Below are 22981 nucleotides of genomic sequence, written 5' to 3'. Positions count from 1 at the left end.
ATGGTGAGATTACATCTCATTGATCTCTTTACTGTAGAAGCAATATTTCATTAATGACTACACAGACCTGCCCAAAGGCAGCTGCATTGAAAGCATCCGCTGTCAGGAGAGAGGAAGCCACCACGCCAATGCTGCCTTTAACTGCGACAGACGAAGCCAGACCTGACAGATCTTTTGATTCTAGAACAAGCAAAATTAAACATTTAAGAGCTAATACCATAACTTCTCTTACACTTTAACAAAGAGCTGCCATTGGTGTGGCTGCTGGGCATTGAGAGAGACAGGGACAATGAAATGTGTCTGCTACACAACCCCAAATTTGTGAAGTTAAGTGTTTGTGAGATTTTAGATCTACAGGCTATGGAATGTCTTGAGGCTTCTTCCAGAGATGGTTGCTGAAATATCCAACCCAGCTGGTAAGGTATTACTGAGAGACTGGGGGTTTAGGATGACTCACAGAGCATGTGAGGCATTCATGATCAATTTTCTTTCCTATGGGCTATGAGATTTTAAATGCCAACTAAGAAACACTCAGCAATCCCGAGAGCGAGCCTAACAGCCATTAAACCAGCAGCGTCCCCATGCATCTGCTTCATAAGAGAATCACACAATGGCTCGGGCTGGAAGGCACCTTAAAGCTCATCTAGTTCAAACCACCTGCCACACGCAGGGACACCTTCCACTAGACCAGGTTGCTCCAAGCCCCATCTAACCTGGCCTTGAACACTGACAGGGATGGGGCAGATACAGCTTCCCTGAGCAACCAGTGTCAGTGCTTCACCACCCTCATCATAAAAATACAGCACATGGCCTCAGGAATTTGTTCCAGTACATGTCCAGTGCAAGAAGACAGGAGTCAGAAACCAGCCTTTTCTTCTGAACTTTCCCTTCTCACTCTCAGAAAGAGATCATTAAGTGTTATAAATTTGATGCCTCTGTATCAAAGAAGAACAACTTTAAAGGTTCCTACAGATCTACAGTTTAATAGTGCAGATTCCTACATCAGATGTTAATGACTTCTGGTGAGTAAAAGTAATGTGAGCAAACTGCAGAAAGACCCCAAGATCCCTGCCATGTGTTCCTGTAAACAAAAGGCATGCTCAGGAGCCTGCAGGTGATTATCACACGTTATTAATAAAAAAGCATAAAAACACTAAAATAAATAAGTAAATGTCCTGGGTTCAGCAGTAGCAGGCATTTTTCTCCTTCTTAGTAGCTGGTGCAGTGCTGTGGTTTTGACCTTCAGCCTGGGAACAGTGCTGATAACACCGATGTTTTCAGTTGCTGCTCAGTAATGTTTACTCTGACCAAGGACTTACCGAGTCTCATGCTCTGCCAGGGAGGAGGGGAAGCTGGGAGGAAGCAGAGACAGGACACCTGACCCAAACTAGCCAAAGAGGTATTCCATACCACAGCACATCATGCCCAGGATGTAAACTGGGGGCAGTTACCATGAAGGGCTAGATCATTGCTCGGTCGGGCTGTGTATCTGTCGGCAGGTGGTGAGCGGTTGTATTCTCTCCCCTTGTTATTTCCCTTATCATTATTCTCATTGGTGGTAGCAGCAGTGGTTTGTGTTATACCTTAGTTACTGGACTGTTCTTATCTCAACCCTTGGGAGTTACATTCTTTCGATTCTCCTCCCCATCCCTCTAGGAGTGGGGTGGGGAGGAAGGCGGGGAGTGAGCGAGCGGCTGCGTGGCAGCTGGCCTTAAACCACAACAGTAAATAATGCTGATAATTAAAAAGAAGTACAAATGGCTGAGCAGAGGAAAATCCTTTACAACCTCTCCTCAGTTTTGCATGTGCTTGTGTCAGCAAATTGCTCACGGGGCTCCCACAGGTTCGTGTGTTCATCTGGACCCAGCAGCAATGCAAGTGGAGAGGGTCACTTGAACATCAATTCTGTCTGCATCTTTGCAGTGCAAGGAGGCCCTGAAAAGGCTCCAGTGTGGCAAATAATGAATTAATACAGTGAACGTAAGTTAATACTAGTTACCGTCTCGCTTCCAAATTTTGCAGACAACACCCCTCACCTGCTGTGCAGAAATACTGTTCAGCTTAGTTCTGAACAGAGCATACGGTTAATGAGGACTGTGCATGCTATGGGCCATTTTTCTCCAGCTCTTCCCCAGCTACTGGACTTTCTGATGATCTGGCTAATGAAGCAGGTCCGTGACTCTTGACATCACCTGATCCTCCATGCCTACCATTCAGAAATCCATCCTGCCTTCCCATTGCCACCTTAAGCCTCAGCGCACTCAGACATGAAACATCCCTGGCCTGTGTCCATGTTAATTTTCTACTTGACAGAACACAAATAGAAGCCTGGTCTGGGGGAAAACTGATCATCTTGCCGCATAGTAATTAGCTTATAGGAAAGAACAGCAGTAGTGCCAGACCTCCACAGTGCCGTGATAAGGCTGCTACGTCACTAGGATGGAGTGAGGCTACGGTGAGATCTCGCTGCAGGGAGACATTAAACTACTGCTTTAGAAGATGAGGCGTGCTGGTGCGGATTTGGCTGCGGTTCCAGACACCTCTCCAGTCTTGGGAGTAAATTATCAATGAGGCTCGTTTAAAGGCGCCAAAATGCCTGCACTTGGAAGGAGAAAGGGAGCTTATTAATGGACCTCAGTGCGTTCAGTTTTAACAGAGCAAGCACCTGTGACAAGGGAATTCAATCTCTTTCCCCACCTCCCCAAACAAGCGTCTTCTGTGCAGAGATAAGGAGACAATCCTGTTGGTACAAGCCAAGCTAGTCTGCTTTTCTGATGCCAGCATAAACAGATAACGCTGACAGACGTCACAGCAGATACTGCAGCTGAAAAAAAACTCTTCCGTGCAAGAGCACTGTATTTATAGAGCTAGCTTTTAGCATTTGAAAAGTAATTTGTGGTCTTACAGCGCATAAATATTTGGTCTGTGCATTCCTGATCCTTGCCCTTGGAGCAGCCTACAGCTTTATCCACAGTATCTCAGCTTTCAGATGCACTAAACAAAGGAGGTGGCTACCTGCTGCAACCAGCATGCTCATCAAGGACAAGCAGTAAGACGCCAACCCTTTAGGGACAACGTGACAGTAGATTTAGAAAAGATAGTAGGAAGAAGTTCTTTCCTAGAGGGTGGTGAGGCCCTGGCACAAATTACCCAGAGAAGCTGTGGCTGCCCCATCCCTGGCAGTGTTCAAGGCCAGGCTGGATGGGGATTGAAGCAACCTGGTCTAGTGGAAGGTGTCCCTGTCTGTGGCAGGGGGTTGGAACTGGAGGAGTTTGAAGGTCCCTTCTAACCCAAACCGTTCTGTGATTCTATGGTAACGGCGCTGTCCCTCTCCTTTGGCAGCTGATTTAGGCTAAGTAGTTAGGGATAGAGATGGCTATTCAGTAGCCGGATATGTTCAATTCCTCTGTGGCGAATAAAGGGAATACTCAGTGGTAGCATCACCTTAGCTTCAGACAAGAATCCAGGCTATGGAGGTAAAATAAGCCACTTTCTGTCACTGCTAAATGACACTGATACTGAGACCACTAACCGTTCTATGTCCATAGAAAGCGAAGTTTGAGGCAGCTGCATATGCCAGCAGTGTAAAGTTTAGAGGAAAGTGGCTTTCACACACTGAGGACATGTGGAGGGTACATGGAGGCAGTGGTGGATAGTAAAACTAGGGTTTGGAGATGGTAACATCAAAAAACCCACATGTAAAGCCAGTGGCTATCCCTGGGACAGGAGGAGACGTATCCTTTAAAAAAACCCACCCAAACAAACTACAAGAACAGCGATGTTAAATGTGGAGTCAAAGCAAGCTATTTTGGTGCCAGGACAGGATGTCAGTTTGGCACAACCCCAACACTTCTCACAAAGAGGAGCAAGAGATTCAGGACTTGGCAAGGAGCTAGAAAAGCGTAACAGCACAGTGTGTACTCTGAGCCAGGAGGAGTGCAGTGTAAAGCCAGGCTGCCTGTGTGTAGCAAGCTCTGACAAGTGGATGTCTCACACTCAGTTATTGCTAAGCTGTGTGTCGGCATGGACTGGTCAGAGCTACTCAGGGATCAGCCAGCTGTGCTCCAAGTCTTCAATGTAGAGGCATGAAGGCCACAAAGCACATCCAGGAATGACAGCAGCAGTTGAGCAGATCCCTTTGGTGGCTTGGTGCTGGGCTGTGATGCTTTCTCCCTCCCTGGACGAGCATGTGGGCTTTGGCCAGTGGTGCTGGGCACTTCCAGGGGCACGAAGTCCTCACAAGTGTGAGGACCATGTGTGTGCTGCTATGCACTCATTCACACCATTCTGTCTCTGCAGATGTGCTGATTACAGCCTCTCTCCTGATTTCCTAGATTGCTATAATAGATGACACACGCATTAGAACAACACAAATACCTGGGATGGGAACTCACCCAAAACTGCCCCTGCATACAGATTATTTAAGTTCACAAAGATTACTTTAAAAGAAGGTAGGGAAGCATTTCTGCCACGTGTTTTTCAGCATTGTGTGTAGCTACTGTACTTCAAAAGAGAAGGTTATCAGTCTTGTCATTTTATTGCTCAGGTGCTTCAAGTAACTGTAAAGCACTGAATCAAATCTCTCCAATCATTGTTACTGCCAAAGCTAACCACCCAAATCAGAATATGACACTGGAACAACTGAGTTGCAGGTTAGAGGAAACACAAAGGATCCACAATGCATGAATTTCTTTAAGAACATCCAGTCAGGAGCTTTATGCTTCTGTCTTTTAGGAGGGGGAGGACTCAGGACTTCCAGTATTTCAGAATTTGTTATGTTACATTTCACATACTCATCACTGGTGCTATATTAAAGAAACAGTTTGAAGTACTTGCTACAGGTTTAGGGTCAGAAGGGATTAATTATGGGATGTCAAGCAGCAAAGTCCAAACAATAGCAATAGGAACCCCCAAGGAGAAAACAGGAAAGGCTTTAACAGAGGACTGTCCTCTATCCATGTTTACCTAGATCAAAGGATTACTCTTCCCAAGCTCAAGATACAACGGTGGGGCAGTGCAACCGACCTCTATAAAGCTCATGGAAAAGGGATAGGGAGAGAAGTTTATCAGCTGTTGCAGGCAGGCAGACTGGCAAGACAGAAAAATCCCTCGAGGGCTATCAGATACAAAGGCACCCTCTCTGACTCTAGAAGTCCTTGGGCAATGAACAGCTGGAGGCTGAGATGATGTCTGCATGCTTACTGGATATTTGCTCCCTCCTGCAGACACCCAGCATTGGCAGCGTCAGAAATGACACGCTGATCCAAACTGCTGCAGCCTACTCACATGCTTTGGGCAGAGGCAGACTCTGAAGCAAATACGCTGCAAGCTGGGCTAAACAACAACAGGCACGAGGGCTGCATTGTATTTACACAGCAGGAGTAACTCCTAAAGGGGATCCTGGCAAGCGCTGACACCTACGGACTGCAAAATGCGGGGGACACCCTCAAAAGAGAGATAAAAAAAGTCACATCCCAAACAGAAGGAAATACAGGTCTGCAGGCCGAATGGTAGAAGAGGAGTGGAAGGGAAAGCTTCAATAGGGACTGGAGTACCATCATCCTACCAAAAGGAAAGAAAACCCTGAATACAGAATTCAAACATCAGCTACTGACAAAAAGGAAGAAGCAATTATAAATCCAGCAAGCTTACAAGCCATCCACTAACCTCAAACACCAAGGTTTCTTACATTTTCAGTGCCTGATGACTTTTGGACATCAGAGGAGTAACATGTTTAAAATTATTTCAGTGTAATTTAGATTTGGGGGCTTTTTTTAAAGGGAAAAAAAGATGCAAATTCAAAGCAGGTACAACTGAAAGAAAAAAAACAGAACAGAACACCCACCACAGCACAAAACCAACAAAAGGCAAAGAAAACACACATGCAATTACAAATGCTGGAAAATGGAAAAACAGACATTTCAGATCAGACCTCCCCAGAGCTCTGAATAATGGAGTGATGCCTCCAGGGTCTACCATTCAGCTACCCAAGCCTGCATACTAATATACTACTCACATCAGAAGGGTAGAAAGGCACCACTCATGCAGAAAATTACCTTAAATGAGCAATGACTTCATGATAAAAAAGCCACTCACTTTTTTACTTTGCTCTTTGATTTAGGGGGGGAGGACACCGCCTCCCTACTGCTAAGGAGCAGGCAGCACACTTCTGGCTCTGTGCTTAAACCAAGAGGGCAGGCCACAAAACCATTTCATTATTGTGAATATTTAGTTCTGGTTGGTTTAGTCAAATGTGCAGACGTGAGACTGCATCTCTGGGGGGAAGCATGTACCTTAGCAGCCTTAGTATCCGGGGTCCAATGCATGCAGGATCACTAGCATCCAAGCTTTAAATAGAACTGAGAATCCGCACAGCGGCAATACAAGAGGTACAACTACAGAATCAAGCACAATGAGAAACCAGAGTACCTACGGCGGATATCATTTCCCATCCCACTGGTACCCTAATCACCCCATGTGCTGCCAGAATCCAAAATGTCTTTCCAACCTGGCTTGCAAATGCTCATCTTCCCTTACTAGTGCATTTGTCATTGACTCCAGAGTTGATTAAATGCAATTCTCCCACTGGTCCTCTTCAAATGAAGTGATATTTAACTAGACACACCATGAGGCAGCTGCGGTACAGCCTAGCTTGCCTTGTGCATCATTCCCCGGTTCATTGCCTGTGATGACTCCTGGGTGCCTGCTGCAGGGGACCTCAGATTTTCCTTTGTTTGGAAGTAACCTTGCATGGTTTTAGGTACCATCATTGTAAGCAATAGTGACCCTGTTGAATCCTGCTGCATCTTTTCCCTTTTCTGTCCATAAATTAAACAACCCCAACAGAAAAGAGCCTTACGATGTTTAGAGGTTTAGCTGAACCTGCTTATTCCAAGAACAGCAGGGAGAATAAAATGCTTTGAAAAGAGTCTGCTGGGAAACTCGCTTTATCTTTTTTTTCTCCGGGAGCACAAATTAATGTGCTCTGAAGAAGCACAGGAACTGATGGTATTCATTTGTGCAGTTCTGGTTTGAATATGCTTTTAAAGGAAAAACCTCACTGTCTCATGAATACCTCTGCTTGTGACACAGAGAGAGGTCCTTACCCCGCTCTGGGTAGGGTGATTGCAGGCAATGAGGTGCAGAATGCTACCCACACTGCAGGAAGAGACTTGTAGACTAGGAAGGAGTGGTAAGTCTTTTCTATAACAGGCTGCAGAGACGAACAAAGCACACTGGAGATAAGCCTGCCTTAAGCCAGAAGTAATTCTCAGCTAAAGCAGCAGTTGAAAAGCTGGACTGCAAGCGTGCATCAAGTGCAGGTTATAAACACGACAAAGTCGAAACCCACAACTCAACAAACTCTACACTCGAAGGTCTGACTAAGAACAAGCTTTAAGCCCTTAACCCCTGGTGCAGCCTTGAAAAGGAGGATTACCACTTGCTGCCAGTGTAAGAACAATGCCAGTCAGAGAGTAAGATTCCCATGAAAGTAAATGGTATTTATTTTTAAATCCCTGCAAACTGCTATTACTCACAGTTCTGTTTCAATGCTATTTAAACTGCTGAGTATTACAAGTCACTAGGATGGAAATCACCTTTTCATCACTATTCGAACTTCTAAATACTTCCTACCTGACCTAATTTAAGAATTGGTGAGGTTTTTTAGTTGTTTGGGCCTTACAAACTTGGGAATAGTTTGGCTTGAGATGGGGGAAAGGGTTGCTGAGGAGGGAAGAAGCACAAAGGAGATTTCCCCACACATTCAATGCCCGCTTACTAGATTCGTGTAGGGTTTGTCTTACTAGCTCTTTCCCTGCCCACTGTAAGGAAAGCTCTGGTGGGTGGAGACACAAAAGCCTTAATGGATCAAGACAGATCCTCACTTTCCAAAACCTGCTCAGCTGGGACAGATGCAAGACAGGTGGAAGTCTTTGGTCTGTACTATGCAGAAGTTAGGCCACACTAAATCTTTGTAAGATATCTTATGGTGTATATATATATAAAAGCTTCCAACCAGAACACCCTTGCAGAATGAAGGCTGTTGCAGAAATGCCCTTGCTTAAGGACAATATTCCTGTTCTCACCTGTGTTGAAATCCCAGTTAATATAGTATCAAGCCTGTTTTCAAAGCTGTTACATTATTAAACCTTTAAAACTGAAGTTCATTAAAAACTAGAGGATTGTACACAGCAGCTATTCCACAGCACCAATCCCCTACTACAGATTTATCCTTGGCTTCCTCCAAATCCCCCTAATTAATTTTTTTTCAAAGGCCATCAATCTAAAGCAGACAAACATCAGAGAGTCAATTCATTAACATTCCCATATTTCCACTTATCTTGGGCCACTTCTTTTCTTATTAATAGCTACTAAGATTGGCATTTCTAAAAATAACCAACCAGCGCTGGAAGCAAAACTCCAGGGAGTCCTCCGGAGCTCCATTAATCCTTCAGCAGCATTTTGGAGTCTTGTCCTAAGGTCTCCTGAGTACACCCTGGCAGTTGGCAATCTCCAAGGCAGCCCATGAATCAACATCCTATGAACTATGAGACGCTGATTACTCAATTTATTACTTCTAGGGTGACCAAAGGGCTGTTTACATGGAGAAATTAGAATACTTCAGAGTATCATCAAATGTGCCCTGAAACCTTACTTCTGATTTATGTGTTAGTTCAGTTTCTCTCCCCTTAATGTTCCTCATTGCAGGTGACTTTAACACTTGTACAATTCATCAGATTTACTTTTAGAAAGTTCCAAATCTCCGTTTTCTCCCTAACTGCAAAAGGCAAAGGCAGGAGTAACACGGTTTCCTTAATACATGAGACAGCGTGCTCAAGCAGCACCAACAGACTGGGAGATGAGTCACCAACGATTTTCTCTCATGGAGACTACAGAAAGCAGGTGGTATTAGTTTTAATTTCTATTCACAGCCATGCGATTGTGGATTCCTGGCTGCTGCAGTATGCTTAGGAGAAAGATGTTGGGATCAGTCACCCCAATCTGATTATTATGGTCCTACCGATCTTAATCAGGAGGCAATCATGAATTACTCACTTGTTTCCCATTTACATGTTTGCATCAAGTGACTTTACAGTACTGCCTGATAGGGAATGTAAAAATATGAACACTTCATGCTGAAATATGCCACTGACTCACTGCTGAGGGGGATGGAGTTTTAGCCCTTTTTGAAGCAAGAAACAGGCAACTGCAAGACAGACACCTGACCTAACAAAGGGGATATCTGCATTTGCAGGCAAGTGAGATGAATAATTAAGAATATTGACAAGGTTATACGTGGGGAGGAAGGAAGCAGAGCCAGAGGGGAAAAGATTATGCCTGAAGTCCTTCAGGGAGTCTGGACAAAGGGAAAATTTGCTCTGGCAGCTAACACGCTCTGCCATAGAGGAAAGATGTTTCTAATGAGTGAGGCTCTAATGGACATATCCTGAGATGACAGGAAATGTTGAATACTACCATGATCAGGATGGGCAGCAACTCAGGTGGACAGAAGCGAGGCATTTCTAACATAACCTCACTAAAAGCAGATTACTCATAAGGTGGTGTTCTTTCTTTCTTTTCTTCCTTTTTTTTTTCTTCCTTTCTTTTTCTTCCTTTCTCTTTCTTTCTTTCCTTCTCTCTCTCTTTCATTCCCCTCCCTCCCTTCCTTCCTTCCTCCCTCCCTTCCTTCCCCTTCCTTCTCCTTCCTTCCTTCCTTCCCTTTCTCCTTCCTTCCTTCCTTTCTCTTTCTTCCTTTCTCTTTCTTTCTTTCCTTCTCTCTCTCTTTCATTCCCCTCCCTCCCTTCCTTCCTTCCTCCCTCCCTTCCTTCCCCTTCCTTCTCCTTCCTTCCTTCCTTCCCTTTCTCCTTCCTTCCTTCCTTTCTCTTTCTTCCTTTCTCTTTCTTTCTTTCCTTCTCTCTCTCTTTCATTCCCCTCCCTCCCTTCCTTCCTTCCTCCCTCCCTTCCTTCCCCTTCCTTCTCCTTCCTTCCTTCCTTCCCTTTCTCCTTCCTTCCTTCCTTTCTCTTTCTTCCTTTCTCTTTCTTTCTTTCCTTCTCTCTCTCTTTCATTCCCCTCCCTCCCTTCCTTCCTTCCTCCCTCCCTTCCTTCCCCTTCCTTCTCCTTCCTTCCTTCCCTTTCTCCTTCCTTCCTTTCTCCTTCCTTCCTTCCTTCCTTTCTCCTTCCTTCCTTCCTTTCTCCTTCCTTTCTTCCTTCCTTTCTCCTTCCTTCCTTCCTTTCTCCTTCCTTCCTTCCTCCTTCCTTCCTTCCTTCTCCTTCCTTCCTCCCTCCCTCCTTTTCTTTCTCTCTTTCTTTCTCTCTTTCTTTTCTTTCTTCCTTTCTCCTTTCTTCCTTCCTTTCTCCTTCTTTCCTTCCTTTCTCCTTCCTTCCTTCCTTTCTCCTTCCTTCCTTCCTTCCTTCCTTCCTTTCTCCTTCTTTCCTTCCTTCCTTTCTTCCATCCTCCCTCCCTCCTTCCTTCCTTCCTTCCTCCTTCCTCCCTCCCTCCCTTCCTTCCTTCCTCCCTCCCTTCCTTCCTCCTTCCTCCCTCCCTCCCTTCCTTCCTTCCTCCCTCCCTCCCTTCCTTCCTTTCTCTCTCTCTTTCCTGTTTTTCACAATCACTTGTAACTGTATTGCCTATTTTAGATGTTATACACACCTACTTTCATCTGAATCTGCCTTCATCTGGCTGGAGTTAAACACATTTCCAAACAAGCCATGCTTCAATCCAAGCCAGAGACTCCTGGACCCGACCAGATTTATCCAGCTCCCCAGATTTATTCCCTAAAGGGTGAGAGGGACCCCGCCAGCTGCAGGAGATGGAGATGGGTGTCTGGCCTCACACATCTGGAAAGACAGGAAAAAAAGTTCTTCTATGTGAGGGTGGTGGGGCCCTGGCACAGGCTGCCCAGAGAAACTGTGGCCGCCCCACCCAAGGCAGTTTCGAAGGCCAGACTGGATGGGCCTTTGAGCAACATGGTCTAGTGGAATGTGTCCCTGCCCATGGCAGAGTGTTGGAATCAAGGATTCTATGATTCTGTGATCTTCAGTGATCAGTGGTGCAAAACACTCTGCTCTGGCATGCTGCGGCAGACAGGGCTCTGGCATGTAGCACAATACAGGGGGCAACCAGTCGTTTGGGATCCCCAGGAAATGTGCTGTTCTGCAACAACCAGTACAAGATGCCCCTACTCAAAGCCCAGGTAGGGAACAGTCACAGATGATCATAGGATCATTAAATGCAGGGAACAGCCACAGATAATCATAAGATCATTCAATGGTTTGGATTGGAAGAGACCTTTAAAGATCATCAAATCCAAACCCCCTTCCACAACAACTGCTGCTCATTTCTAACCAGAGCTGCTAATTTCTAACCAGAGCTGCTGATTTTTAACCAGAATTAGAATGAATTTGACTTGATCTTAGAGACCAGCCTTAATCTTTAGACAGTAACAAAAACCCTCCATGCTGTCCTTTTGTAAAAATACATGTATTTCTTTTTAGATAAATCAATGAGAGAGTTTGCCACTTAGACACATTCTTCCTAAAAACTGGTATAGTACAGAAATTAAACCATCCACTCTGCTACTTTGCTAGCAGGAGCCCTGAGGAGGACTAATGCTGCTTCATGCAATCCTCCAGTAGAGAACATGCATCAGCATGGACCAGGGACCACACCCTGAAGATGCAGTTTGCATAGAATCATAGAATAGTTAGGGTTGGAAAGGACCTTAAGATCATCAAGTTCCAACCCCCCTGCCATGGGCAGGGACACCCCACACTAAACCATGTCACCCAAGGCCTCATCCAACCTGGCCTTGAACACCACCAAGGATGGAGCATTCACAACCTCCCTGGGCAACCTATTCCAGTGCCTCACCACCCTCTCAGTAAAGAATTTCTTCCTTAGATCCAATCTAAACTTCCCCTGTTTAAGTTTTAACCCATTACCCCTTGTCCTGTCACTACAGTCCCTGATGAATAGTCCATCCCCAGCATCCTTGTAGGCCCCCTTCAGATACTGGAAGGCTGCTATGAGGTCTCCACGCAGCCTTCTCTTCTCCAGGCTGAACAGCCCCAACTTTCTCAGCCTACCTTCTTACAGGAGGTGCTCCAGTCCCCTGATCATCCTCGTGGCCCTCCTCTGGACTTGTTCCAACAGTTCCATGTCCTTTTTATGTTGAGGACACCAGAACTGCACACACTACTCCAAGTGAGGTCTCACGAGAGCAGAGTAGAGGGGCAGGATCACCTCCTTTGACCTGCTGGTCATGCTCCTTTTGATGCAGCCCAGAATACGGTTGGCTTTCTGGGCTGCGAGCGCACACTGCAGCCGGCTCATGTTCATTTTTTCATCAACAAACACCCCCAAGTCCTTCTCTGCAGGGCTGCTCTGAATCTCTTCTCTGCCCAACCTGTAGCTGTGCCTCGGATTGCTTCCACCCAGGTGTAGGACCTTGCACTTGGCATGGTTAAACTTCATAAGGTTGGCATCAGCCCACCTCACAAGCGTGTCGAGGTCCCTCTGGATGGCATCCCTTCCCTCCAGCGTATCAACCGAACCACACAGCTTGGTGTCATCGGCAAACTTGCTGAGGGCGCACTCAATCCCACTGTCAAATGTTCTGCATTGAACACTGCATGTTCTGGCACTATTTATTTGACTAGTACTGATGTAGCCATTAAGTGCAAGACTGGAAAATACTGCTGAAGAAAGTATTTTCTTCAACATAAAATATAAAGCAAAGGCTGCACAAAAAGCATAACACCCTTACAAGCTTCCCTCTAGAAAGCAGTCAAAAGTTTGCAATATGTTGGAGATGTAATCTTGCAGTGGGTTCCCAGATTAAAAATCTATTTTGAAACCACAATTAGCAAAACCAAGTTCATCCTCCAATGGAGGAAGAACTTCCGGCTGCATTTTTATTTCAGATAAAACCTACAGGGGAACTGCAATTCAAGTGGTAACATCTCCAAGGAAACAGCTGGAAATTTTGTGGTCTTCACAGATGCTGTACTATTCTGTGTTTGAAGACAAACTGCACTATGTTGTACTTTGCACTCCAGGGAAGAAAAAAAAAACCCAAACCCCAAACCCAAAGAACACAGATGAGCTCTTAGTAGGATGCCACAAACTCTGCATGCAGCAAAACAAGACTTCTTGCACTGGATCTTCATGCAAAGAATATATTCTTCACATCAGTTTGCTAAAATACAGCTAAAATCAGTTAATTACCATGGAATGCTTTCATAAATAATTTTTTAGCAATTGCTGTATGTTCTCTGTTCTTCTCAAAAGAAGTGCTCTTTAGCACGGAGGAACTGTGTCTTCCTCTCTCCACACATACCAAGCCAAGATTCTACCAGCAAAACCAAAAGAAATCATTTTCACCTTTGCCTCTCTACTCCATTCCAAGTTCAAACTGACACCCATGAAGCAGCAATCAGGAAGCAGGACTGGCATGTGTCTTAAATAAGAAACAGGGGAACCACAGAACACAGAATTATTTTTAAGCATCCTGGGCTGCAGCAGGAGCAACATGACGAGCAGGTCAAGGGAGCCTAGGTTGGACGGGGCTTGGAGCATCCTGGTCTAGTGGAAGGTGTCCCTGCCCGTTACAGGGAGGTTGCAACTGGATGATTTTTAAGGTCCCTTCCAACCCGAACTGTTCTGTGATTCTCTGATCTGACTACTGCCTATACACTGCCCTCACTCATGTGCTGGCCCTTGTCACAAGTATTTGTCGATATGGCCCACGCTGGCTTTTCAACATCCAGGAACATTACAGAGCCAGAAACACACAGAACAACCCTTTGCTTCAGCACTGAGCAGCATGGGTCAAAGTTGTGGATTTCTGCTTTTCAGGGGATTTCAGCAGCAGAAGGTTATTATTTGAGAGGTCTAAAATACAGCTATTCCATTTAAATTCCCCAGCATACATTAATCTTACACCAACAGGAGTTTCTCTTTTAATGCAATTTGCCAGCTTCCCCAGTCATAGATCTCTATGCCTGTAAAACATTTCTATGGCTACTATAACTTCTAATATAAGACAAATTAAGACACAAAGGCAGTCCTGACCTTGACTTCACACACACGCAATGAACTGATGCCTCTCTTCTTAGCCACAATGCCTCGAAAATGAACTAGGAGAAAAGGCTGCAGCTCTTTCTTATATAGCTCCCTTCTTCATGATAATACTTAATGTATCCTAAAAGCACATCTGTCCCCTCTAATGACAGTACTTGCAGAAAGACGCTAAAATGGAGGCTGACAATTTTCCATCCTTATAAACTCTGGAAAGCAGCCCTCGACAGTAACAACCTGCAATGGGGTGAAATCAGCGGGGTTGGTAATAGTAGTGTTTGGAGGAGGAAGACACCCATGGTCATGCTGTCTGTTTCCTTCGGCACTAAGAACAGGATGGTTCCCTGCAGCGCATCCTCTAGTATGCTGCTTATAATAACAGTACTGTCTGGACAAAGCTACAATGGAATTAAACTCCATTAAGAAGAAACATCTGCTGATGCTCATTTTCTTCCTAATACGATGAATGTTCACAGCAGTGGCGTTGGCTGCAGTGGGTTTATTTTCAGATTAAGATTATATATATTTTATATATATATTATATATATATATATATATAAAAGGTATCAAGCAAAGGTACCTGAAATTACAGCAATTTTCCATGACCCATGTTCCTCCTTGGCTATTCTTTCTGCTTCCTCCATCAGTAACATACCAAATCCCTATAATGGGAGAAATAACAGGAAAAAAACGTAAGTTCTCTAAAAAATAGAAAATACAAGCAAGCTCAGAATGTAAGCATTAGTACAGTTCCAAAAGACTTGTATTTTTGTCAGGAATGATCCTGTGATCAGGAATATTGCTGAATAGTGCAGGAGAGGGCTTGAGAAGAAGTGCAGGAACACTAAGCTTTACAGTGGAGCTTTCTCAGTGGGTTTTTTTTTTCTACCAGGAAATTATTCATAGTCAGTTTTAGTGTCTGACTGCTTCTCAATGGAGGGAACAGAATGAAGTTAAATCCATTGAAGGTAGGTCGACTTGGTAGGCATCCTGTAATTTCTGGTGCTGAATGAGTCTATCTGGCTGAGATAACCAATTCTATGCAACAATCACCCACCATAACAGACCTGGGTTTGCACTAGTGAATTTAACAGAGTCTGCGCGTGAACACCAGAGGCACATGCCTATGCTGTTGAATTGCAGAAAGATCCCAGTGCCATTTTGATGAGGGACATAAGCTCAAATGGATCATAGAATGGTTAGGGTTGGAATGGACCTTAAAGCCCATCTAGTCCCAACCCCCTGCCAAAGGCAGGGACACCTTTCACTAGACTAGGATGTGGCCAGATACTACTGAACAGAGACGGGCCTTGCTGCTGTTCACTTTTCTGATATACATCAGCCTTAGCGCTTCAGACTTTATTCCCACAACCTCTCCACGAGTCAAGAGCTGCTACCATGCTTGTTTCAGGATGAAGAATTGAGGCAGGCAGCAACCATTGGGCTTGTCAGGGCTACCCACAAAGGCTACAGCAAACTGGTGCATGACCCCTGCAGTAGGTCATGCTAGGCTCAAGCTTTGTATCACTCTCTAGGGTCAGCTCATGACACAGGAGTTGCCAAATCAAAAAGAATTGCAGATGAATATGTTTATATTCTGGACCAGATCCACACCTCTGGTTATGTTTGGAAACCTGGCACAGCAGGAGTGCTACTGGAATCATGATAAATACTTCGAAAGAAGGGAATAGCCTTTCTACTCTGTTTAACAACTTCCTTGGTCCTATATATCTTGGAGTAACTGATTGGATTAATTAGCTCTTAACATTAGGATGGGAATTATACTCAGCTCTTTGTTCATCTGTTTTTCTGACAAGATGTACAGAATGGGGCTGTGGCAACACTGAAGCAGATATGATTTAGCTCTAAATAACACTGAACACTTACAGGCATTTTTAAATAACACACAGAAATCTTCATTCAGAAACATCCTTCTAATCAGAAATTGCCCCACAACTGTGAAGAACATTTTCTGATTAACCTCTTGAACACAGACTATTCCGAATGAACACGAGTGCGTCATATGCCATGAAATTTCAATTTGCAGCCTATTTTAATGTTTGTAGTTGGCTACTTTCAATTGATTTTCTCCCTCTTGAAAAAAAAAAAAGTATCTTTTTTTCCCCCAAATACTTAGGATGACTTTTTTTTTCTTCCTACATTTGTAACGGTTAACTATTTTACAGTGGAAATACCCACTTCTCTCCCTACCCCCCAAACACTGCCTTATGGTCACACATCATCAGCATCAAGCAGAACTGCATCTTAATGCGTATATTCAGGGATTAATAAATACAAGGATGTTAATTTAAAACATCAGCCCTGAGCACTTCTGGCAAAGAGAACAAACTGATTGCTTTTTAAAAAGCTCAGTCTAAAGGTTCAGAACCTACCAGGGCAAAATCTAATTCACATTTTTGCTCACTGCAAGCCACAGCATGTCACATGCAGCAGAAGGATAATGTGCTATTTTCATGAGTCACTGCAAGGAATTACAAACACAGCTTTCCACTCCATTCCTCACATGCTTTAGGATATATATGTGAAATGGTCTCACAAGCATGTCTGAAGCAAAAAATTGTCTGACCCAACTGAAGGAGTTTACTTGGGAGTATCACCACATCACCCGAACTGATAAACATCTCAGAACCAAAGTTGGATTTCTATTTTTGGTAGGAAGAACATATTCAATAAATGTATCTTTGAAAGAAAACTGGGTAGTACCAAATAAAACTTCACCTTCCCATATGTAAATATGTCTCACCACTGTGAGGGTGCTGAGGCCCTGGCACAGGGTTCCCAGAGAAGCTGTGGCTGCCCCATTCGTGGCAGTGTTCAAGGCCAAGTTGGACATGGCTTTGAGCAACCTGGTCTAGTGGAAAGTGTCCCTGCCTGTGGCAGGGGGGGTTGGAACTGGATGAGCTTTAAGGTCCCTTCCAACCCAAACCATTCTATGATTCTGTGATTATTTTAGATTTCAGAAGTAAAATTCATCTACTGAACATGATCAATTTTAGAAGGAAATAAAAAGACACAATGGATCACAGAATCATAAAATCACAGAACACCAGGTTGGAAGTCACTTCAAGGTATCCCCTTTGCTTTGTTTTTACTCAGTCTGCAGTCAAATCTGATGTACTGTACAGGTTATCAAAGGAAAGATACTTCCAAATTAACAATGCTCAATATTGGAAAGTCAAATTAGCAGCAGCATATACGAGCTTGTATTGTACGGGCATGAAGCAACACTGATAGCGTTCAGATGTGCTTTTCTGTTTTGCAATTTCAGAGCAGTTGCAATTGCCTAAACATGATCACACTAGTAAAAACTCAGAAGCAGCATGATGTTGGCAGGTGAAATTCAAGAAGGGGCTCAAATCCAATTCTGTTTCTATTGCAGTGACTATAATTCAAAGCAACCGAATGAATCTCAGATAATAAAATTCTTCTCCCATTATACTAGGGAGAGGGGAGGGAGGTGCAAGAAAGAGGCACAGATGAAAAAGATGCTTGGAGTACCTGGTGCTGAAATTTTGAAGGATCCCGACTGCTCACTGGGACAACGCTCCCATACACGTGCAATTCCCGGACAATGGAAACACCTCCTTTCAGCTCAGGTCTGAATGACTCCTCCGAACACTTCCGCAGTCGTAGAAGGCCAACAAGAATATCCTGCTCTGGATCTTCATAGGAAAGGAAGGTCTCCCAGCCACCATTAGCTACATAATCTCTTCTAACTAATTCAATCTGATCAAACAGAAGAAGCGAGGACAAATACAAAGAGGAAAAGAGAAAGGGAAAATGTCCTTAAAAATATTTAAAGCAACAAACTGAATAGACCAAAACCAATTTCATGGGTCCATAAACTATTATGATTCAGAGAAAACATGAAGTGCTTTCTTAAAGGCCAATTTAATTCTAGATGGATTTTAGCAGTACTGGGTAAGAACTGCTGTTACTGCAGTCATATTAAAGATAAAACATGAGATTACTTTAATAGAAATGTATTTGCCAATGAGACAGAACTAGTCTTCTATCCTACTTGTCGGATTTCAAGAAGGGCTAGTTACACATGTGGTTACATGTTTGTAAGTCAGAAACCTAAACCCCACGTTTCATAGTTACCCGAGTTTCATAACCAGTGCAAAATCAATGGGAGCAGCAACTCTCACCTCTAACCAAGGGCCTATCTCTAATTGAAATTCAGGTACAAACTTGCTGATTTAGAAGTAGTTTTGCATCTGCCTTAACTAAACCTGCATTTATGACTTTGTCTCTACTGCTTTGCAAAGGAAATGGCTTGATATATCTATAGAATGTGGGTCTTCTAAGCAGCAGTCAACTTCCTTACTAATTACCAATTAGTACTTTCTGGCACCTCACAGGTTCTACCTACATGAGCAAACTGTGTAGTGCAACAGGAGTGGATCTGAAAAAGTTGGTGTTGAGTGAATATTGCATTACATGTGCTTTACAGAATCAGCAGGAAGTTTTCTTACTTATTCAGACAGTTCTGAAGACAGCAAAATCATCCAGACAAGTACTCTGAGAACTGACCAGTAACAACTTGTAAGTTGCCTCAAATGCGATTTTTTACAATAATCCAGACAAAGGCATGTCAAAGGCAGACAAAGATCACAAGTGGAAGGGAAAGTGAAGGGAAAGGGAAAGTGAAGTGAGAGTGGGCTGACTGCAAAGAATACAATAAAGACCACACTTGGGTAGAAGAAATTACTTCTGCAGAGCACCTAGAAGCTATGAAGAATAGCTAAGGGATGAGAGAGCAGAAAGAAGAAAACCCTTCTGTTTCAGACAGTCATAGAATCATAGAATAGTTAGGGTTGGAAAGGACCTTAAGATCATCTAGTTCCAATCCCCCTGCCATGGGCAGGGACACCCCACACTAAGCCATGTCACCCAAGGCCTCATCCAACCTGGCCTTGAACACCACCAAGGATGGAGCATGACCTACCATCATCAAGAAGCAGCACTAGGACCCAAGACATGACTCCCTTGTGGCAATATGAGATCTGATTAGATGTCATAAAACGGGAGCTGTGTTTATATGTAGCTGAGCTAGCCCCGAGTTAATTTAATGCAACCTGTAGCTGATGATGATAACGTCACATATCTGGTGACACAGTGAGTCACTCTATTTGTGTTTTGAGTTGATATGGTAGAGCTGACATAGCTGCCCATCCTTTCTGTAGGTATTCCCTTGCCCACCTCTAACAACCAGCTGCTAAGCAGGCTGAATTTTTTTCCCAAATTGTCTGGCTCAACAGAGGAGAAGCAGCAAGAGTTTGCAGTATTGAGAGCCTGATGACAACATATGTTGGTGGGGCTTAAATACATCCCATGAACCAGGCACCCATCACCAGCTGGCGTACATTAGGTGCACTCTTGGAAAGTGCTTTCTAAATTAACCTGAAAGGACTCAGGTTGCTGTGCTTCCGAATGCTTTCAAAGTGGGAAGCAATCAGAGGATTTGCTTTAAAAGCACACCCCTAGTCTGAACCAAAGCCACCACATAGGTACAGCTGCCATTGTTCTGACAGATTCCTTTAACTTTAGGAATTCAAACATGTATGGCAGCACTGTACTGGTGTTCCTAACATTTATCCTGATGGTACAGTATAGGATTGATCCCTCCATACAGGTGTATTGATTCCTGTGTGCCCAGGTGGCCAAGAAGACCAACAGCACCCTGGCTTGTATCAGCAATAGTGTGGCCATCAGGACAAGGGCAATGACCATCCCCCTGTACTCAGCCCTGGTGAGGCTGCACTTCAAATCCTTTGTTCAGTTCTGGGCCCCTCACTACAAGAGAGACATTGAGGCGCTGGAGTGGGGTCCACAGAAAGGCAATGGAGCTGGTGAAGGGTCTGGAGCACAAGTCCTGGGAGGAATTGGGGGGTTTTATCCTGGAGAAAATGAGGCTCAGGGGAGACTTTCTTGCTCTCTAAAACTACCTGACAGGAGGTTGTAGTGTGACACGGTCGGTCTCTTCTTACAAGTAACAAGCGATAGGACAAGAAGAAACGGCTTCAAGCTGTGCCAGGGGAGGTTTATATTAGATATTAGGAAAAATTTCTTCCCCAAAAGGGCTGTCAAGCACTGGAACAGGCTGCCCAGGGCAGTGGTGGAGTCACCATTCCTAGAGATATTTAAAAGATGTGTAGATGTGGTGCTTGGGGTTTAGTGGTGGACTTTGCAGTGCTAGGTTAACAGTTGGACTTGATGATCTTAAGGGTCTTTTCCAACCTAAATAATTCTGTGACTCTGTATCTTGCCATGCTTTCCCAGTATTACTACAAACTAAAGCAAAGGACCTCAGTATTTTTTTGCAAACCTTCTCATACCCAGAAATCCATGAATTAAAGATTTGTTTACAGAAAAGCCATACGGGATTCTGTCGCCTGCCTGCTCTACTCCATGACAAAGCCTGGGTGAACGCAGCTCACAATTACATCCCTTGCTGACTGCAGAAGCAAGGCTCATTTCAACACTGATGTACAGCTCGCAGGGTAAGCACCCAAGCAGACGTCTACTGATGTGCCAAGTTCTCTGAGAGCGTAACTCCGCTCCAGCTTGTGTGTCAGGACAGCTGACACACACACTGATCCAGATCTACAATTAAGTACATAATGCCACTGGTAAAATGGAAATGTGCAGGAAAAGAAAAGAGATTTTTTAAATATCCATATTCTCCAGCTAGGTTTGTATGTGAAAAACCAAGTTAGGGTAAAGCTTCTTGCTAATGTATAAAAAGCCTCTGAAAATATTATTAAGCATTGTTATACTAAGAGTTTGAAATGGCAAGATTGGAGAACTCTTTGTTTCTTCTGAGGACAAAACAAAATCAGTAGAAAGCCTGGTTCCACTGCTTGTCCTCCAGCAGGGACTAGATGCTGCGTTATGCCCACCTCCAGTCTGAAAGCCACTTCTAGACAGAGACAAAGCAAGACTACAGGAACCTTTACCAGGAGGTTTTGTATTATGTGCATCTTCTTAGCACCATAAGCACGCACCAGATAAGCTCATACGCTCAGAAAAGTCCCTCCTGGGTTGAGTTTTTTGTTCTCCCCAATTCCCTGGGCACAGAGGGTCCCTACAATACATAAATCCCCCTCAACGGGGTTTTGGGAACTCATGAGATCTACAAACCCTTTTCCTTCTGGGATACTGATATGAATGTGGCAAAAGCCATCCAGAATCACCTCCTAGTCAGCTGGTGCACAGCCATGCACAGCAGCATATCACAATCCCCAGCACCAGTTTCTTGTCTGTAAGCATCCTGTGCGCTGGGTAAGGATAACCCTCATCAACATGGATCACCATTTCAGTATGCAACCCTATCAAACTTCTGGCACAGCCTGTTTTAAACTTACTTTTACAAACAAAGAGGAAAATCCAGTTTCAGATTACACTCAACCTAAACCATCTTAACAAACTGCCTTATTCCTACTAAGGCTTTATATTGAGATCATTACCTTGATACAACCCTGCTTTGCAGGAACAGAAGCTTTTGCATTTTACACTTTCTGCTTTAACACTAATGCAGGTTCATATCCATAACAGAGCTGTCATTGCCCCTCGCCTTTCAAAAACTGTCATTCTGAATGTCTCTTTACAGCAACAATTCACTAGAGCATTTTTAAGGCTATTACATAGCACTAGGCAGCCTTAACCACTCTGAGAGCAAGCAAATACCTTCCACTGCAATGGAGAAAAGCCACTAATTGAAAAGGCAGCTTGGAGACAGCTCTGTAAATAACCAGCTATAGGCAAGTAATCTACTTCAAACTGATCTAAAAAAAAAATTGAAATACTTTTAAAAGCAGACATGTAATCACCATTATGAAAATACATACAGCCTACTGATCCTTAACAGAAAGAAGATGCATAAAGTATAAGTGATTACAGCAAACAATTAATTTATTTTAGATCTGACATGATAGCCTCTCTTATCAAGAGGATGCGCTGTTTACTTACGAAGCCAAAAACAACATCATACCTTGTCATTAGTCTAAAGTGCATGAAAAATTATACCATCTTCAGAATATTTTTCTTGCTTGCTGTCATGATAAATTTTGCAAAGACTACATAATGACATCCTCCTGTCACTCAGATGGATGAGTTTAACAAAAGGAATTTTCAACATAACATTGCTTTGAAAACCCTGTGATAAGCTATTTGCTAACTACTCAAGAAATTTACAATTTAAATTAGATTAGCACCACTGACAACAGACATCTTTGGAAGATATTCTGTGAGATGACCGCAGATTAGATAACAAGAGCAGAGCATAAAGGCTGCATGGCCTACATCCAAATGAGTCTGTACAGCCTCAGCTCTTGCAGAAATCTGGTAAGAACAAGATTATTTATTGGGGATTGTTACACATTCATATAAATTATCCTGGGCTGCATCACCAGCAGTGTTACCAGCAGGGTGAGAGGGGGGATACTGCGCCTCTGCTCTGGTGAGACCCCCCCCCTGCAGTCCTGTATCCAACTCTTCGGCCCCATCATAAGCAGGATGTTGGAGCAAGTCCAGAGGAGGCCACAGAGATGCTCTGAGGGCTGGAGCAGCTCTACTATGGAGACAGGCTGAGAGAGCTGGGCTTGTTCAGCCTGAAGAAGAGAAGGCTCCACAGAGACGTTAGAGCAGCTTCTTTAAAGGGGCTGAGAAAAAGTCTGGAGAGAGGCTTTTGACAAGGGCCTGCAGGGACAGGACAAGGGTGAATGGCTTTAACCTGACAGAGGGGAGATTGAGATGAGATCTTAGGCAGAAGTTCTTCCCTGTGAGGGTGGCGAGGCCCAGAGAAGCTGTGGCTGCCCCATCCCTGGCAGTGTTCAAGGCCAAGCTGGATGAGGCTTGGAGCAACCTGGTCTAGT

The 22981-nt window shown here is 44.1% G+C and overlaps 1 protein-coding gene across 4 annotated transcripts in view; it reads right to left on the bottom strand.

Moving 5' to 3' along the window:
- ELP3 (elongator acetyltransferase complex subunit 3) overlaps positions 1-22981 on the bottom strand; it is a 98051-nt gene that overhangs the window by 10281 nt on the left and 64789 nt on the right. For all 4 annotated transcript variants that reach the window (XM_080615645.1, XM_080615646.1, XM_080615647.1 and 1 more), the window contains 2 exons: positions 17601-17828; positions 14662-14743 (listed from right to left, as the gene is read on the bottom strand). In XM_080615645.1, coding sequence (XP_080471771.1) covers positions 14662-14743; positions 17601-17828 — 310 coding nt within the window. The remainder of the gene's footprint in view (positions 1-14661; positions 14744-17600; positions 17829-22981) is intronic.

This window comes from Psittacula echo (assembly GCF_963264785.1).
Source record: "Psittacula echo genome assembly, chromosome: 4".
Lineage (NCBI taxonomy): Eukaryota > Metazoa > Chordata > Aves > Psittaciformes > Psittacidae > Psittacula > Psittacula echo.
This window is presented reverse-complemented; position numbering and strand designations above follow the sequence as displayed.